Below are 19,797 nucleotides of genomic sequence, written 5' to 3'. Positions count from 1 at the left end.
CAACCTTGCATTTGAAGGATTTATGTCTGAGCAGCAGCAGTGAGTTGTACTTTCTGATAGAAAGCTTGGCAGTGGCGGACTGATATATGAGAAAATAGTCCCTCAACATGCGACGATTCATGTGATGCAAGGTTAGTTTCTCTATAAACCTTCACAAGAATCATTTGGAAAATTTCAACCCTGGAATTGCCAATCTCTACTAAGATAACTGTTAACTTGAACTTTGGATCTTTGGAGATGTAGAAAGAGTAATAATAAAGGATTACTCAAACATGTGTGAATGAAACAAAACACAACTCTGGCTATGTTTTCTGATGAGGTAACAACATTTTAACATGGCTTAAAGCTCACAAGAGTCAGTTTTATGTAATATAGAACTCTGGAAGTTGTAGACCATGCACCGGCCAATCAGCAAAGAGCTGTGAAGCCATGACGTCAAACTCAAGTGCCTGTCTGGGTCCCTTTTGTGGTACAAACAACAGTAAACAAAGCGGTCGAGATGGATGTAGATGAAGCCATATAGTCTGTGTTGGCAACGATTCCCAAGATACAGGATTTAAAGCCGGAACAAAGAGAATGTTTGGTGAATTTTATCAAGGGGAAAGACATCATTGCCCTTCCTGCTATGGGATTTGGCACATTACATACGTCACGACAAAATAGCAGCAATTGGTTAAATAAAAAAGTACCTGCCTACCGTCGAGCAAACTAATCCTAATGCTGGGAGGTCAGACGGTTTCTACGAAGTGAAACAGGCTGATGAATCAGGCTACCTTATGTTACATTCAGTTACAGTTATAAGAAGCCTTTTAAAAAAAATCTTCATCTTTCATTCCATATTTACTTTTATTGTCTAATGCTATTTGGAGGACAGTAGGTCTCTTGAGTAAAATCTTGGGCTCCTAATTTAAATATATTTTGTCTTCTTGAGTAAAACTTATTTTTACTTCAGATGTGTTTTAATCTTCTCTTCTGTAATTTGCACAATAATTTATGTATTGTGCCAACAGTTAATTTGAATCATTTTTGGTGATTATCTGTCTATCTACTTAAGTAATATAATTGCATGTAAAGCTGATGTTTCTTTCTTTTTTTTTTTTTTTACTCAAAATTCAACCCCCCCGATGTTAACAACAGTCATTTTACCTGCCCCCATTTGTATTAAACACCCCAGGACAATAGAATGTTCTGATGTCACTGTAAACCCTGTAATAATGCCGTCTATAACTACCATTACATGACCAAGTGGGTAAAGCCACAACAGAAACTCTATAATTTACATTCCTACATGCACAGACACACAATTTCTTAGCTGTTTTACCGACATAATATATTCTGCATGGGTTGAAAAGCTAATGAGACAAAAGAACGCATTCAAAGTGACAAAAACAATAGTATTTTCATTGCGTAAATCTGATGTTTTGATGGGACTTTAAGAGTATAATTTCAAACCCACTGGAAGACATTGATGAGTAGCAGGCTGGATTATTGATTGACCACATCAATAAAAGGAGAGAATAGAATAAAAAACAAGTCTGTCATCTGTTTTTCCACTTGCGGAGAAGGCTTAGCTCTCTTGCAGTTGGAGTGGCCTGTCTTCTCTCACCAGATGTTTCTCTAGCGGTTTTGATTTATTCCCAAAGAGGAGCGGTGTGGAGTTCGGGGGCTGTAATTCTCCACACCTGGTTGTGCCATGGTGAACTCTTTATTTGTCCTGTAGCTACTCAAGCGCACCCCCGCTGAGAGACGGCTACCACCAAAAGTAACATTAAGCCACAGAGGCCTGGCTACAATACAGGAGAAATACCGTAGACAAGAGCAAAGCAAGCACATCCTGAGTGGAGAAAGAGTAAGCACTATGTTAATTCATTAGCAACCTGAAACATTTATGTCTTTAGACTATGTAAAATAAAATGTTCTGCCACTGTTTTTAAATGATGTGAAATGAAATGTGTAATAATAAGAGAAGTAATAAATATATATCGGCTCTCGCATGCACCTGACTGCATGATTGGACTAAGCATGTGCATGTGAGATTTTTCAACACCTTAACATCCCTGCTGGCCAACCTTGAAAAATGCCCCATGTCAATAACATACATCAAATCAAACTCATAACATAACATACATTTTTGCTTGTAGTCATGCAGACAATATAATCCCCAAATTTGGTACAACTCCAATAATGTTGATGTTTCATATGTATAGTTAGCCAGGCTGACGCCAACTAGTGCCTTCGCTCAATTTCATTTCTCTCCAGCGACTAGGTCAGGAATTGGAATACACTAGGGGGTTCGCAAAAACCCTGGAAGTGCAAGTTCGGGCACCAGTCAATCAGCAAAAAGCCATACATTCTGTGTTGGCAACGATTTCCGAGATCGAAGATTCAAAACCAGAACAAAAGGAATGTTTGGTGAATTTTATCAAGGGGAAAGACGTTATTGCCCTTCTTCCTACGGGATTTGGGAAAGGCTTAATATACCAGTTAGCCCCGTTAGCGGCGCATTACATACGTCACGACCAAATAGCGATTGATTAAATGAAAAAAATATCCACCTATCATCGAGTGAACGAGTTCTAACGCTGCAAGGTCAGACGGCGAAGATAGCTCTACTTCTTTCTCAACAAAGCCATGATACAGAGAGGATTACAGAGGATGATGCCCACCTCTGTGATGAGGGCTTTGTCCAGGAGGCTATGATCTGCCCCAAACCAACAGGGAGCGGTCAAGAGCCACAGGAGACCCAACTGGTGTCTCCCAACACCCAGGAGCCCTCAAACTCAGAGGACAGAAGTCTGGTCCAGGTACTTCTACCCCTGATCTAAATACTTCCACCCCTGGAGGAGTGCACTCTGGTCAGGGCGCTCTGTGAAGAGTTGGAGTGAGCAAGGGTCGAACTTGCAGATCAGGTCCCAAGCAATCCTTTGGACTACAAGCTTAGGCCTCAGAAGAGAACTGACCAAGAAAAAGACTTAGAGTTGAACAAATTTTGTAATTCTCTGAATGACAAGCAACTGCAAGATTAGTGCACATAAGGAGATCAGGAAAATGTGCAGCTGAATCAAGAGCTTGCAAACTCCAGAAAAGTCAGACAATTTGACTGACTATTTGGAGATACAAAAACTCAAAACTTCTCTCCAGAAGAAAGACAAAGAGCTGGAGACCAATATCTGTATAACAGTTCAATGAAAGAAAGTGTCCAGCTCAAACAAGAGCTGTCCGGCATCAGTAAAGGCCCTGAAGAGGTGAAGCAACAACTTAAAGCACAGGACAATATAATGGCTGAGATGAGAAATACAAACCGGTCGGCTCCAGAGGCCTGCAGAGACCCTCAAACCACTGGTATTGGAGTTGGTGGAGATACAACCCACAAAGACAGCTCCTGTCCTGAGCTGTCTTCTGAACTCTTCTCAGCACGAGAGGAACTGCATCTCCTGAAGTTTCAATATGAATGTGAAAGAACACAGTCATCCACCCGCCTGAAAGGAGTGGACGTAGAGGAGCATAGAAGGACGCCCAGGCCCTACCAGCACTAAAGCACCTCTAAAGATGACCTTTTACCCTTTGAAAAAATAAAACAAAAGATGTTTTAAAATTATGTTTCTTAAATGTCTGTGGTAGTTATTCATGTTTATTATTTCAGATGCCAAAACTTGAATTCATATGCCAGCCACAGCTGCAGTCACTTGATTGGAAAGTGGAAAAAAAATTATAATATGTTTAAAAAGAAAATCTGTGAAAAAATGCTTTTACTTTGGTTTATTTACACCACTGGCCAGCGCCTCATTTTATATATAAATCATATGAGAGAATGAGAGCCTCGCACATCAACTACTAGAAGACGGGTGCGTTGGAGGAGAGGGAGCAGCCCCAGAACATACAGAAAAATCCCGCACACCGTCTTACTTGCAAACTGTGAAATTTATTAGGACAAACCGTGCAACGTTTCGGCACTAGGCCTTCGTCAGGCAAACCTGTTTGCAAGTAAGACGGTGTGCGGGATTTTTCTGTATATATAAATCATAACAATGTTTTCAATGACCTTGGCTGGATCCATAATGCAAAACAGGAAGCACCATCCTGTGCAGAGTGGCTTTTGTTTTTAGTTTCTGATCTATGTTATAATGTTGTATCCTCATTAATCCTCATCCTCATAATTCCTCATAATTATTGAGAAGAAAAAATAATATTCTGATACGAGAACAATGTTCTGCTTTTTTGTAGGTGACAAACTATATATTTTCAGAAAGCTTTCACACATTCCACTATGCGATACTAATAGACCCATCACCAGCTTCTGACGCTCGGGGCTAATAACAGTACTAATATCTGATCCCCGAGATGATGCTATTTTGGTAAAATCATGATATTGAGATTCTGTGCAGTTCAGTTAAAGTAGATCTATTACACAAAATTGACTTTTCAGAGCTTTTAACCATGTGATAGTTGTTTCCCGTTCTCATTTACCCTCTCGAAGATGTATTTGGAGTGATTAGTGCATGTTTGAGCAATCTTTAATCACTTACTTTCAATCAAGACACCATATAGGAGATCAACCCTCACTTTCACAGCCCTGTACTCTGCTCTGTGCATTCTCCAAATTATATTGTCATAATCGGTGATACACACAGAATCCAGCAGCTTTGCACAGCCATTACTTTAACAAATGATTTTAAAATCTGCTGCTCACTAGCCTGATTTGCAGCTATCCATCTGAGCTGCCCACTCTTTGTTGTGATTTTGTCAGCTTCCAAAGAGACAGATCAGTTGACTTGTTTCCTTTTTTTCAGTCATTAAATTTTGATGAATATTGCAATGTAAAATGTGCAATTTATAAGATCCACAGGTGTCACAGATTATAACTATATACCAGACACAAGCACAAGATGTCTTCTTTAATGCAGCTTTTGGCTCAAAAGCAAACACCCACTCCTCCTAATGGTTGAAGTGTGAACTTTCTGACTGACATTGTACCCAAAAAACACCAGGAGAATAAAATAAAAAACTGTGATCTATAAAATCATGATATTACTTTGTTTTGGCATATTAAACCCTCAACAGTAAATAGATAAATTAAGATAAGTTTACCTATATTTTCCTTTTAGACGCAGGACCACATCTCAAACACAAGCTTTCCTGTCCCATTTCCTCTCTGTCTGCAGATATTTGATTAATATAATTTCCTCTGAAAATAACAAAAAGCTGCTAACCCTGTAGTTAAGACCTCTACAAACATGTTCTGAATTGCATGGGATCCTTGGATTAGTTTAGTAGTTCAGATTTCAGTCTTCTCTCAAATATTAATACTCTCGAATGGGTTTAAAGTCCAGAATCCAGCTATTAAAACATAAATCTCAAATCTAATCAGAAAATTCACAATTAAATGTTTTCCCTTATACAAGCTCAAGAGCCAATCACCTCATCAGATACATGATCATTTTACAAACTCATTTACACTGTATTCTGAGGTTGTGGTCCTTACAAGTCATCACATTACTATAAATGAAACTATAGAGCATTTAAGTTTCAATGCATAAAAGAACAATGTCTGTCAGTACCGCTTACCAAGTACAAGGGACAAAAGTGGAAAAAGTGGAAAAGTACAAAAAGTATTGAGCAGAGTTCTCCGTCTCTTCAAAATGCTGCTGAGTCCTCCTTTACAGTACAGTGCGGCTTGTCAAGTAACACATTATGGGACATTACCATCAGACAGGAGCAAAATTGAATCTATAGGGAAATTCAGAAAGCAATACGTTTAACTCATTCTATCACTTTTTCTACCAAGGCATACTGCAGAGTTGAATGTGTACTGATGCCAACCCTGAAAATTGCTGCAAAACTGTTCTTCCCACAGGTACAAATAAAGTCACCTGAGCCACCTGAACCCGAGCTTCTTGAAATTTACTTGGTTTCTTGGATTTTCAGGGAATAAACCTTCTTTATCTGGGAATTAACTTTTACAAAGTTATTTTATTTTTTTTTACCAACTTTTATTAACAGACATCCCACTCCAACAATAAACCAGTCAAGAAGGGATATTAATGATTCAGTTGTGTTTTCTTAGTTGAATGGATCAACCAAGGTCACTCAAGAAGTAGAGTTCATCAAACTTATCTTGACTTAACTTTTTATTCTACTACATCTTGATTTTTCTGGTTAGACAAAAATGCATCTAGTATGTAATCTCGTGGCAACTAATCATGATCCTTATTATGTATGTATTTTATATAGACTATGTATAGACTATGTATAGCTGTTGTATCCATGAGTTTCAGGGTGATGAAAAGTTAGCACCATTATCAGAGTGATAAAGGAAGCTTGGTGTTTAGATTTAGCCTTCGCTCTAGAGGGTCACTGGTTCAAATCTCACTGCACTAACTGTAAAACCAGTCAAACATGTACATATGAATTCAGTTGTTGGCAAAAAAAAGCTTCTATACATAATCAGTGTGGGATGGCTCTCACTCAAAACAATTGGCAAATGCTGAACCTCATGATGATTATTTGAATCAGATTGGTGGAAGAATCACAACAGCAGATACAAGTCAAAAAATAACTTTTGTTGAATCTGGTACAGAGAAAAACACAGACATCTTCCCTGTCCTCAGATACACAAAGTTCTTCGCTTCTGCATGTTTTTCATTAACAAATATTCCATATTGAAGCTAAAATAAGCTGAAACACGTCTATCTGTGTTGCAGTCTTTGTTTTGGATCATTTAGGCACTTCACCTTTGGCTTTCACACAAACCTCAATGCTGCTCTGTGATTGGTGCGCCAACTATCGCACCAGCAGGGGGAATGCCAATATGGATTCTGGTGAGTTTGAGAGCTCTCAAATATCACGAGAATCCATCTTGTTGTGCAAGGTGAGTAAAAATTGTGTGCCCCCTAAAAGCATTTTCAAAGTGTTGTTAGCACTATCTCTGCTTGAGACGCACCTGGCAGCAGGAAGCCTATTCAGTCCCAGTGCCACATCACACTGTACAGGCAGAATTGGCCATACGTTTCTCTATAATTTGAACGTGTAAATGGCTGTATTTACCTTGACAGGTCCTTTCATTGGTCAGCAGCTTGTAGCCTTTCTTACAGCTGCACTCAAAACTGCCCACTGTGTTCCGGCACACGTGGTCACACCCTCCGTTGTTCATCCGGCACTCGTCATTATCTGTGGAAGTAAATCATATACAGATGGAATACTTCAGATTTTTATAGGGTACATAGAAATATGCACTGATTAGAGACAGAAGGAGCAGTTTTTAGTAGAGCTGTGCAATTCATCAAATTTGAATTGAATTCAAATAATCTATTATTATTATTATTTTTTTTTTTTATTAAGTGGTTTACAGCAATCCTCTGTCAATAAAAGTATGTGGTTTGGAGTAGAACTAAGATTCTGGAGGACCAAACAGAACTATTGTTTTTGTTAAATTGTTCATGTTGAAAATATAAAAAAATAAAAATATGTTTTTAATAAGAAATTATAAAATCCCAATTGAACAACATAGTTTTATTGGTCATATTGCCCAGCCCTAGTTTTCAGTAAGTATTCATTATGGGGTATTTTTATATAATTTGAATGATATAATCATTGAAGTTGAAGTGAATAAAAGCGATTATCTTGTCATCATTGCACCTGCTAGTGGGTGGAATATATTTAGCAGCCGAGGAACATATTGTCCATAAAATTATAGGCAAGAAGGATAGGAGAAAGTAATTATTTAGATGAGTGGCAAGTGGATAAAACGTCAGCTCTTATGGGGTGTTCTCAGTCAGCGGTGCTCACAAGTGCTTCCCAAAAGTATCCTGGCACATGGCTACACATGCGTTTTTAGGATTGATTCATTGCCTGTTACAACTTTGCCTGTTCTTCCCGTGTGAGTGGGTTTCTTATTGGTACTATCTTTTCTCTGTCAACCTACAATACGCAGAAATAGGCCAAACTCCATCTAGGTTGCACTAGGAAACTAACTTGCGTGAATGGTCCGCCACTTGTTCCCATGGAGATTAGATTGCTTTGCCTAGAAGGTCCCACAGTAGAGCATTAAGGTGACCTATCTTGCATTCACTCAATTACATGTGTTTTTATTGTACCTTAAAGAAAGTGCATTGTTACTGTGGGCAGATCTGACCTCAAACTTGACATGGTGGCATCGTTATATTTAATGCCATACTGTGGAACATAGTGTACTATTAAGATAAGGAAAGGGGCCTCTGTTTGCCACTTGTGGTTTCCCCAGTGACATTGACGGATAGGTCAAATGCAAAGTGCAACTGGATAAAACGTATACTTAAAATTTACAGACTTTTTAAATACCTAATATATGGAGTTATGTGTTAGGGGAGGGTTATTGCTATGCTAAGAAGAGTGTAAAAAGAACAGGAATAACAGGAGGATGCTCTTAAAGTTCCAAATCATCAATCTATCTTCAGATTACTTTATTCTGTCTTTTCAGCGCCAACACAAAGTCAATGCATCATGCAATTGTCCCGACTTTGGCAGCTCCCTCGAATAATGATGTGAAATGAGGCGTCTGTTCACAGAGAGGATCTTCGTTATTTGGTTAAGAGTAAATGGAAGAGAACAATCCCTTTGCTTTGGTCTTTTTTATATGTGCTTGGCCCGGAGCTGGTCTGTTTTCTGTTTTGCTTCTTCTTCTTTCAAAACCCGGCACTAATATAAGCCAGAGTCCTTTTATCGGTGTTGTACGAAAGACATCTCCAGTTGTAGAACATGCACACACATCTTGGTAACGTGCTCCTGCAAACCTGACTGCTCCCCCCATCTGTCAAGTAGCTAAGGCTTTTGTTTTCTCAAGTCTGCTAATAAAACTGTGTGTTCTTCCCCCGCTTTTGGATTTGATTTTATTAGAGACAGTATAAATAAAATACAGGCTCCACTACAGCGCTGTTGCTTGATTTGAAGATTCTTTGGCAACAACAATAGTGGATGACGGTAATATGAGGGAAAGACTGTCAAGGAAAGCAGACATATTTCTGTGCTGCCGGGTTGAGTTTTAAAACAGATTCTGGCAAATTCAGAAAGGCTTTGTCATGTTATGAATTAGTGGTCTATAAATGTCGGAAAATGATTATGTTATTTTAACATCTTGTTATTCAATTGTACTTTTTAGCTTGTTCTATAGGTGAGCTAATGGGAAAACTAATTAAACAGCAAAGCAAAATTATACAGGACTATAATCTTCCAATATAAGTTTAAAGGGCCCATATTACACTATTTTCTGATCTATGTTATAGTGTTGTTTCCTCATCACTAACATATCTGAAGTAGTGTTATTCATATTTTGATGTTCTTCTCTTCTTCTCTCAAACTGAATAAATTTTCACAAGAATTATTTGGATAATTTCAGCCCTGGACTTGCTCATCTCTACTGAACAAAAGGTAAAATTTGTGGTTAACTTCAAAAGTACTATTTTGGACATGTGGACAGACTAATAATAAAGGTGTTTTTGAGGAGGTGACAACATAACATGGTTTAACACTTACAAGAATTATTTTTGATTAATATAGGACCTTTAAGTACAAAATCACAAGTTTTAAGCATAGTACACTTGTATCGTAACTTAGCTAATGCAAAAACATATGTTAAAGTTAGTGTTTAGTTGTTTAGTACCAATTAGAATAAAACTATGCTGATAACAGCATTCATTATGCAGATCTGATTGAACTGTACAAGGTAAGCCTGTGAAATATTTTCCTAGATCATCTGCATCAGTATGAAGGGAGGAGTAGGGAAAAAATATATAATTGGTAAATAGCTGGAATTAAGTATAATTTCTGGGAGAACAAACCTATTTTCCTGGCGCTATTGTGGCATTGGTTCCCAAACTTTCTTGTCTCCAGTACTCTCTAAGTTTTGTCCACCATTTCAAGTACACTCTTACTTATGGGTGAAAAGACTAGATAATGGCATACTTTATTACATTTATACTTTCTTAAGATTCTTGTTTTAAAAATATGTTCAAAATAATTTAAACATAACATTATTGAGAGTACACTGCGTAACTTTTTGGTGGTGCAATTCCAGCTCACACAGATGAATACTGTCCTTGAGCAACACCACACACCATCGCCCCCAGTGTCTGCATACACTGGTGTATGAATGTGTGAGTGAATGGGGGAATTGATGTGAAATGTTTTGAGTGCCTTGCAGGTGGAAATGTGCTCTAAAAAAATGTGACCATTTACTATTTAGAATGTTCCACAATAGGGCATTAAACTTCAAGTAAGTGACACCACCAGGCAAGTTCTGTGGAGAGGCGACCCTGTTTACAGTATAAATGGTTGTTTTTCAAGGTATTTTTCACACAAGCAGGTACGAATTCAAACAGAAAAGCTACAAAGTGCACCTCTTAAGTGAGAAACAATACAAATATCATTTGTTTTCACCTCATCCCTCCCCACATCCCTGGTTGGTAAACACTGCTCTTGACTCCGTTATGATTACATTAGTATGAGTGTGGGCATTATAGTATGAGTGTGTGTGGCCTTTACCTTTGCAGGTCTTGCGGTCGGGCTGCAGAGTGAAGCCCACGGGGCAGCTACAGCGCACTCCTGTCACAGAGTCATGACACGTGCTGTCACAGCCACCATTGTTCACTGCACACGTCTCTGCAAAACACAAACACACACTTTCAGAAACATTTAAAAACATTTTGATGATCTACTACCACGGCATCGGAAAGCATGCGAGTTAGTCAGATTTACAGGAGTTAGGGGGGTCAGTCTTTTTTATGAGCTGCAGATAGAAATAAATGAAGCCACAGCAGTTTCCAGATATGCAACAGTGAGAATTATAAGAAAAAAATAGGTAGAGAAAACAAAAAACTGCATGAAAACTCGCAGTGTAGATAGTGTATGTGAGTGCATGAAAACTCGCAGTGTAGATAGTGTATGTGAGTGCATGAAAACTCGCAGTGTAGATAGTGTATGTGAGTGCATGAAAACTCGCAGTGTAGATAGTGTATGTGAGTGCATGAAAACTCGCAGTGTGGATAGTGTAGTCTGGGGATAGTGTCCTGGGCTTTTGTTGTATTTTATATCACTAATACAATAACCCTAAAGCAGAATTTCTGAAACCTTTAATAAGCACATCATAAATAAATACATTATAATAAAAGACATGATACTAAAAACATGATCATGAAAGACTTAGACTGACCCTGTACAGCTCATATGTTAATTAAAATGTCCAACTAGAACAAATAGAAGGTTCATGATACAAAAAAACAAAAACAAATTGTGCACTTCTAAATTTAATTCATTTTAAACAAAGATGATACAGTAATTATTTTGTGGCCATATAACCTTGAGAACGCTCCATCTAAGCTAAGCAGGGGACTGGTTAGTACTTGAATGAGAGACCACTGGAAATACCAGGTAACAAAGCGGGTAGCAGAGGCTCTAGTGGATATCGTGATTGTGTCTTTAGGCAAGACACTTCACCCACCTGGCCTAGTATGAATGCGGCGTGTGTGTGAGTGCTGGTGGCAGTCAGAGGGGCTGATGGTGCAAGTTGGTAGCTTTGATTCCGTCAGCCTACCCCAGGGTAGCTGTAGTATAGTATAGTGTAGTAGTTTACCAGTGTTGAGTGAATGAAAAATGCAATGAAAGCACTTTTTTGTTCTGTTCTGTTTCTGTTCTGTGGATGTTCTGAAAGTTGCTATATAAATCTAATGCATTACTATGATAACAGGCATATTTGGTCAAATGTTGGACTATGTGCCTGCCTCAGAGCTGAATGTCTCTCCTCTCTTTACCCCTATTTCACACTGCTCGCTTAAAGTCAAACAGAGCCAACAGAGCTACAAAATCGCTTAAAAAATCATTCTAAACTGTGCAAAGTTTGGGTGTCTGCATGTTTGTCTTTGGTCAAGGTTGAATTATAAACTCCGCACCCCTCTCGCCTTCAGCTATCACACCAATGCGGACCTCTTTGCAGCATCTGACAACACCTTCCAGCCATTTGAGGGATAAAAAAGCAATTTCGCCTCCGTAACTCCTGTATTGGCCATTTGGAAAAAAAAAAAAAAAAAAGTCAGTCAGAATGGGATAGCAGCGCTTTCTTCTTCCAGAAAGTGACAAATTTCAACACACGGACCATTTGTTTTCACAGAGAGTGCTTTAATAGTTTGCTTTATAGAAACTTATTCTTTTTCCAAACAAGCCTGGAACATTGACTTGGCTGTAGGGGTGAAGCGAGCACTGTCGGTAATAGGATGTGGACGCTATAAGTGTCAGCCTGGAGGTTTGACAGGGGCAGAAGGATGGCAGGGTACACGTGGCAGGACCAAGAAGCGGTGCAGCTGCTGTTTTTTTATAGCCAATGAAGTTCGCTTTTGGGGAACGGTTTTTCTCTCCACTTAAATACTAGAAAGTGCAGAGCCGGGAGCAGCTATAAAAGAGGAAGTAAAAGCTGCCAGGATTGATATGATGCGTCAGAGTAAAACAGGTGTTGAGACCCGTGATGCAATTTTAGTGTCTCTGGTTGTTATGGCGACGCAATTAAACAGCTTGCCGTGTTATGGGGAGGGTATAAATTTAAAGAGGCGTTCATTTCGTTTTACAAGAAGTGCAGGAAAAGGTCACACAATGATAATTACAACATTTTAATTCAATTTGCAAAAGTTGTGTTTTAGCCAGCACTAGTACGTGTTTGTACATCAGTATCATGGGTGAGATAAAGTTTTGTTGTCATTGGGATTATTATGTATCTTGAAAAATGACACTAGTGACTGTTTAGACATAATTAAGCTTGAAATTACAAAATCTGCTAATGGGGTAAGAAATTGCATTACTATTTCAAGTGCATTTCTTTTCTAACCCCATTAGCAGATAATTAAACAAGTCAAAATTTACGTTGTGAATTCAAGTAATTTTAACTAATTGCAGTGCACATTTTTCTACTGTCTCTTAGTGTTAACCCTTTTGTGGCCAATTTGCTTCCATCATTACTATTGTTAATTTAAAACTGATTTAGCTTTATTATTGAATATCTACAATGTTTTTCTTTTAAAGTCTTGCATGTGGAGTTTGCAACAGCACCAAGCCTTAAAGATGTGCAACTTTTCTAATAGAGGATCCATCCCTCGCTTGTCTCCATGGAGATGTTATAGTGATATTATTGCTTTGCTTGGAATGGTCACATATGACATTGAATGTATTTATGTATCTCCATGGAGACAACCAGGTGATGCTTCCAGGACAAGATACAGGTCAGATTTGTGGAAAGACAAGCCTGCTCACAGTTAGTATGCATCATTTTCCATTTTATAACTTCTAACGTGCAAGATAGGCAGGCAATTGGCAGACCAGAAAAGTTACATAGTACACCTTTACTATATCTATGAAGTAAATAACTACAGTAAGTAATAGCTACACAAACCCTATAATAAGTACATACTAATACAGACTCTTGTGAACTTTAAGCCATGTTAGAAAGTTGTTACCCCCTCAAAAAACAAACCTAGTTCTGTTTCATTAACACACGTTTGAGCAGTAGCGGCTGGTCCCTAACTTGACCTACACAAAAAAAAAATATATATATATATATAGATCTGTTCTTTTGTATTAGGCTACATGTTTTATATTTAGTTTAAAATTGAATGTGTATCTGCATAGACATATTTTTATACTGTTAAATGTGGTAATATGATTTTATTTGATTCATGTGTTTGTCCTTTGAGTTTGCTGAGTCGGAGCGAACTCAGCCTTTTGACGTTTGGAGAAAATCTGACATCAAATCCGGTGCTTCTGCCCATTACTTTATATTGCAGGTCTGAAGTATGTCTTGGGGGGGTAACTCAGGGTGAGCTCAAATCAAATAACTGACATACTAAAGGACAAATTATTTATCTTCAAGATATAGCTCAGTCAATAGTCACCAAAATAACTGCCTGTTTCTGGCATACATTTGCATAGGCGCCGAAATGATTCTAGTGAAGGTGTGTGAAGTTTAAAAACACAGTGAAGCGCTTCCTATAACACCACATGACATCAAAAGGTGGAACAGAGTATTTTCAGTTTAAGAGAAGAACTCAGCCTAAACATGCAGGGTTTTTGCATTAAACATGTGAATGAAACAAAACACAACTCCAGGTCTGTTTGTGTTGAGGAAACAACATAGATTAGAAAATAGCATAATATTGACACTTCAATATTTTGTTCATCTTGTTGTTTAGCGCCAGTACTTTTAAACTGTCTTAAAAAACATTTCATCTATGGTAAATAAGAAAGCACTTATTAATAATCTAAAACACTATGTCCACCATTCTGCCCTTGAATGTAGCCTGTATGTTTTGTCCGTCTAATTCTGTTTTGGCCTTTTGTCTTGATTCTGTCAGTGTTTCTAGACTCCGGGCAGGGTCACGGCCACAGCTCGCTCCCGCCTAGAGAGAGCAGACCTGTGGCTTCACATAATTGCAAAGTGTGAGAGGAGACGAGTGCCGGGGCATGCCATAGGAATAGCTTAGTCAGTCTCACCAAACTGTAATGATCCAGTGCTACAGGGACCAAGATATATTTTTGACATGATGGTTTCCTGGGTATGTATGTATGGTTTGTGTCTCTTGGACCGGGACCTACAATTAACCACAGTGCACAGGGCCTTTTGTCAATAAATAAAGAAGTGGGCTATGCATTGGATAGCAGTGGGTTTTATATAAAGATAGCTGACACGCAAGGTTGCTGTCAATTTGGTGTTGACAAGCAGTACCACAAATGCGCTAGGGCAGCATGATTTAGGAAAATAATGTACTAAGAATTGAAATTTTATCAGTGAGAAATGTTTTTAAATCAAGATGAACCTCAATCACATTAGCAATAACACTTGAGAGAAGACTGAGACTAATACATGAATATGCTTGTAGCTCTATACAAGATATTACATAATATAATATAATAATTGGGCACTTATAGATACTTTTCTTTAAGCTTGGGTGGAGAGACAGATCTAGACCTGTTGGTAAAGAAAGTTTGAAATCCTTTACCTTCAAATCAATAGTCTACCACTTGTGTCTGTCTGACGTTCTATACTTTTCAAATATCTATTGGAAATAAATATGCATGTTTGTCTGACCCTGAATTATGAGGCCAATTGTCTATCTCAGGGGTTTTCAAATTGGATGAATGTGAGCCCCCCCAGTCCCTGCGCAGCATGGTTAAATCCTGGTTAAATCCTGGTTAAGTCCTCATTAAATCCTGGTTAAATCCTTTTAGTTTAGACCTGGTTTAGACCTGGTTTTAGTCCTGGTTTTTATCCTGGTTTTAGTCCTGGTTTTTGTCCTGGTTTTTGTCCTGGTTTTTGTCCTGATTTTAGTCCTGATTTTAGTCCTGGTTTTAGCCCTGGTTTTAGCCCTGGTTTTAGCCCTGGTTCAGTCCTGATTTTACTTTTGGTTTAGTCCTTGTTTAGGCCTGGTTTTAGTCCTGATTTTAGTCCTGGTTTAGTATTGGTTTAGTCCTGATTTTAGTTTTGGTTTAGTCCTGGTTTAGACCTGGTTTTAGTCCTGATTTTAGTCCTGATTTAGTCCTGGTTTAGTGTTGGTTTAGGTCTGGTTTGGTCCTGGCTTTAGTTCTGGTTTAGTCCTGGTTTTAGTTCTGGTTTAGAGGCGAGGAGGCACAGCTCATGCAACATACGTGAGAAGACGCGGTCCATGTGGCGTATACAAGGCAAAAAAGGTGGTGCTCCAAAGTATGAGCAGGTTGTCAGAATGGGGACATAATTTTACACGCACAATTACCAATATCAGTCCTGCTACAGATGTGTACAGATGTGGAATGTTATTTTTTTTCTTCACGTGTGTGTCACATCTCCTCAGTGGCTCTTTCTCCTTTTGAAAACTACTGGTCTATCTAAAACAAAATTCACCATTAAAGGTGCACTGCGTAACATTTCTAGTGGAGAGTCTGTCACTCTCTTTTCTCCACGGAAATGTTATTGCTTTGTCTAGATTGTTCCACAGTATTAATTAAACCTATCTATCACAAGGGAGAAAAGAAGATTACGGCACTACACCCCATTATATTACAGTTCAGATCTGTGGAGAGTCAGCCCTAATCACAAAAGGTATACAGTGGTCCCTCGTTTATCGCAGGGGTTACGTTCTAAAAATAACTTGCAATAGGCGAAATCCGCAAAGTAATCAGCTTTATATTTTACAATTATTCTATATGTTTTAAGGCTGTAAAAATCCTCTCCACACACTTTATACACTTTTCTCTGACAGGACAGTTACAACCCTTTTTGCATTCTTCTTAAAACTTATTGCTGCTGTCATCCTTATGTTATTTTTCTCCTTGCCAAACTGAAGATTAATTTATTCTGTAATGGAGCCTACAGCTCGTAAAATCCACCTTCCTTCAGCGTGTCCAAAAGTCCAACTTTTTGTGCGATGGTTAGCATCTTCCTCTGCCTTCTGGGTGGAACCCCAGAAGCCTTTGTCGGTGCAGAACGTTTTGTCGTCATTGTGGGTTTTGTCGGGGAGAAAACTTACAAACACTCAGCACTTCATAATCATACTGCTAGTGATCGAATATTTATGTAAATCTGGCAAGCTGAATGCATTCTGTACTGTACAGGAGACAAGGAGGAGACTGACTGACAATGGTCTACAGTCCCTTAGCCAATCAGGACGCAGGGGGAGGAGCACAATGCACGTTCATACACTGTTAAAAAAAAAAAAAAAAAAGGCATGCAAAATTGCTCTAAAAAAATTTGCGAAACAGCGAGGCCGCGATAGGTGAACCGTGTTATAGTGAGGGACGGCTGTAACTGTATTTTTGAGCAATAGAAACATTTGTGATGAATAAAATGCTCTATGGATGTCTTTAATTCCAGGCAAAGCAATGACATGTCCATAGAGTCAAGTAGATAGTGGACCATCCACTGAAAAGTTGCACAGTGCACCTTCAAAGTGTAAATATAATTTTTGTTAGGGATTGTTTAAATAAGCATGAATAAGACTTGGGACAATGTCACCTGTGTACATGAATTATTATTAAAACTGAATAATCTGTTTACTGGTAATGGCACACTTTGTAGTAATATAATCATTTTTATATTCAATTATCCTCACTATGTACAGTCCTGATATTGGGTCACCATATGAATATATCCAACATTCAAGTCCATATACACAGTCTTTACATTAGAAAAACACACTTAACTAGTTATATTGTAAGTAGGCTATGGAGATGGCTTGAGCTACAATTCTACCAAAATATGAAGTCACCATTTTTCTTGACCAAACCTCAAACATGCAAAAAGATTTAACAAACACCAACAGTCTTATGGGAGTTTTCTCGAGTGCCCAAACCACAAAAAATCATCAAACTGAAATCAAAATGCAACGTGTGTCTCCTGCTGGTTTTCATTCCTATTTTAAGGGATTATAAAGCAGATAAAGTAGGACAGGAAACCCCTAAATCTGTAAATAGGTCACACTCAGAGCAGTAGCGTGTATCTGGGTGCTGATATACTTACAGTGGTTAAGTTAAAGGACAGAGTTGTTGAGTTACTATGAAGAACAGACTGCTCCTCTGAGATTGGACCTGTGCTGTTCTTTTTATTTGTTTTTGTTTTTTTTAATTAAATTGTAAAACACTTAAAAAGCACCATACAAGCTTTTCCTGGCATGTCCTTAAAAACAAGCTCATTTGAATAATGTTTCTTTTGTCCTAATTACACTATGCTACTGTCAAATAATTGAGCGAAAAATTAAACCCTGATAATGAAAATTGGTTCAAGCTACTCAGCACCAAACTACTATTCAAAAAAATGAAGGTTAATGTTGGGGAAAGCTAGTCAATTTTAAGTGTGTTGATAGCATTGTTTTACTAAATATTTGGCTTTACTTGTATGAGTTACCATGGAAACATGAAAGCTCATTACTTTTATTCATATTATGTTTGTGTAAAATGCAGTAGTATTTCTAGCACCGATTAAAAATAATATGGAGGCCAGAGGCAACTATTTTTGTGTGTTTTTAAAAGAAATGACCAAAGTAAATATTTTCTTCTTTATCATAGTTTATTCAGTGATGTCTGTTTAATTGTCAAGTGCCAGCCTTGTGTGATTTAATATGCCTCTACATTTTACGCTACAATGAAAACAGAATGTATTCACTTCTGGTGCTGATGAAGATTTTAGGCATGAATCCAGCTTTTGTTTCATTTGAATAGATTTAATATTTGGAGTTAATATACCCTATCAAAGCAATCTGCATTCTAAAACTCTCAAATTACCTCACAGGAGTTTGACCAGCTCTCTACAACAATTATGAACTATTCATGTGTTTCAGCTTCCTGTTATGTGGTGCCACTGTGAGGACTTTTGAAAAATATAATATTTTGTTTTCAAATGTTGAAGGGCCCATATCATGCTTTATTCTAATCTATGTTACAATGTTGTTTCCTCATCACAAACATACCCGGAGTTGTGTTTTGTTTCATTCACACAAACGCTGAATATTTAGGTTCTTCTTAGTTCTCTCTCTCAAACTAAAAACACTCTTGGGATGTCAGGTGGTAATATGAGAAGTGCTCCACTGTTTTTAAACTCCATATGCTTTCACTAGAATCATTTTTTTATGATTTAAATCCTGTATTTGCCAGCCTCTACTGAAGTAAAGGTAAAAAGTAGATGTTAACTTTTGCTTCATGACATCACAAGGTGGAGCGTAGCATTCTGAGCCGTGGAAATGTAGATAGACCAGTAATAAAGAATCACTAAAACGTGTGAATGAAAACAACCACAACTCTGAGTATGTTTTTGATGAGGTAGCAGCATTCTAACGTGGTTTAAAGCTCAGAAGAGTCAATTGTGTGTAATATAGGAGCTTTAATTGCTATGGCAACTGTCCAAACTTTTCTAACCCACGGATCGGTTTGGTAGAATGATACGCGTGAGCATATAATGATAATACAGGTAATTTTGAAGAGCAGCCTGTTTACATGTGTGGAGAAGGTGTAGCATTTGTTATTGAGAGGGCGTTGGAGGGAGGAAAGAGGGGTCAGAGCACAGAGTCCCACGCCCACAGAGCACAGAGAGGAGCAGGTCGGGCCATATTTACCATTGGGGAAGAGCTGGGGGGCTGCCTGGGACGGGACACTCCTCTCCCCTGCATGCACACGCACACCCACATAAACACATGGGAAAAATGCCTTTATTTGAATCAGCCACATCAAAAGTCCAAAAAGATCATGTTTTATCACTGAAAAAAACATATCTATTTGAGTTAAAATGGCTATGATTCACAATATTCGTCTTAGGTACCATTTTATTAGGCTTAGGAAGTACTTATCTTGAGTTGCTATAGTTCACTTCTTATTTTCTTTTAGTTCACAACTAGCAGCCAAAACATGTCAAATGTAAATACAGCTCACTGAGAAGATGTTTGACTAAAAGAAAATAAGAAGTTAGCAATAAGGAGTTTGGTTGTTCGTTGGGATTTATGTAATTATTAAGCTTGAATCATTCTTAATTGTTCATTATGAATTAAAAATGCACTGTGCAACATTTAAGGTGGAGGCTCTGCTACTTGCTTGTCTCCATGGAGATGTTATTTCTTTGCCTAGAATGGTCCACAGTATGACATTAAACATCAATTACAGGTTTTATATAACTCAAAAATGCCTTAAAAACATTAATTCTTTCCATGTGCAGGCTTGCTTCTCCATAGATCTGATCATTAACCTGTCTCCAATGTGATTATGTTAATAAGTTTATTTCCATACTGTAGAATCAAGGTAAAACTGTAATATCTCCATGGAGACAAGCAG

General features: G+C 38.1%; 1 protein-coding gene across 1 annotated transcript in view; it reads right to left on the bottom strand.

The window, feature by feature from the left end:
* scube3 (signal peptide, CUB domain, EGF-like 3) overlaps nucleotides 1-19,797 on the bottom strand; it is a 203,535-nt gene that overhangs the window by 36,531 nt on the left and 147,207 nt on the right. Inside the window, exons 7-9 of the mRNA XM_055166159.1 lie at nucleotides 19,089-19,136; nucleotides 10,516-10,632; nucleotides 7,045-7,167 (exon numbers count right to left, since the gene is read on the bottom strand). Coding sequence (XP_055022134.1) covers nucleotides 7,045-7,167; nucleotides 10,516-10,632; nucleotides 19,089-19,136 — 288 coding nt within the window. The remainder of the gene's footprint in view (nucleotides 1-7,044; nucleotides 7,168-10,515; nucleotides 10,633-19,088; nucleotides 19,137-19,797) is intronic.

Source organism: Boleophthalmus pectinirostris, unplaced genomic scaffold (genome assembly GCF_026225935.1).
Source record: "Boleophthalmus pectinirostris isolate CB_2022bp ecotype Guang Dong unplaced genomic scaffold, ASM2622593v1 HiC_scaffold_8, whole genome shotgun sequence".
In the NCBI taxonomy this organism is placed as follows: Eukaryota; Metazoa; Chordata; class Actinopteri; order Gobiiformes; family Gobiidae; genus Boleophthalmus; species Boleophthalmus pectinirostris.
Note: the sequence above shows the minus strand (reverse complement) of the source record. Positions and strands in the feature narration are given on the sequence as shown.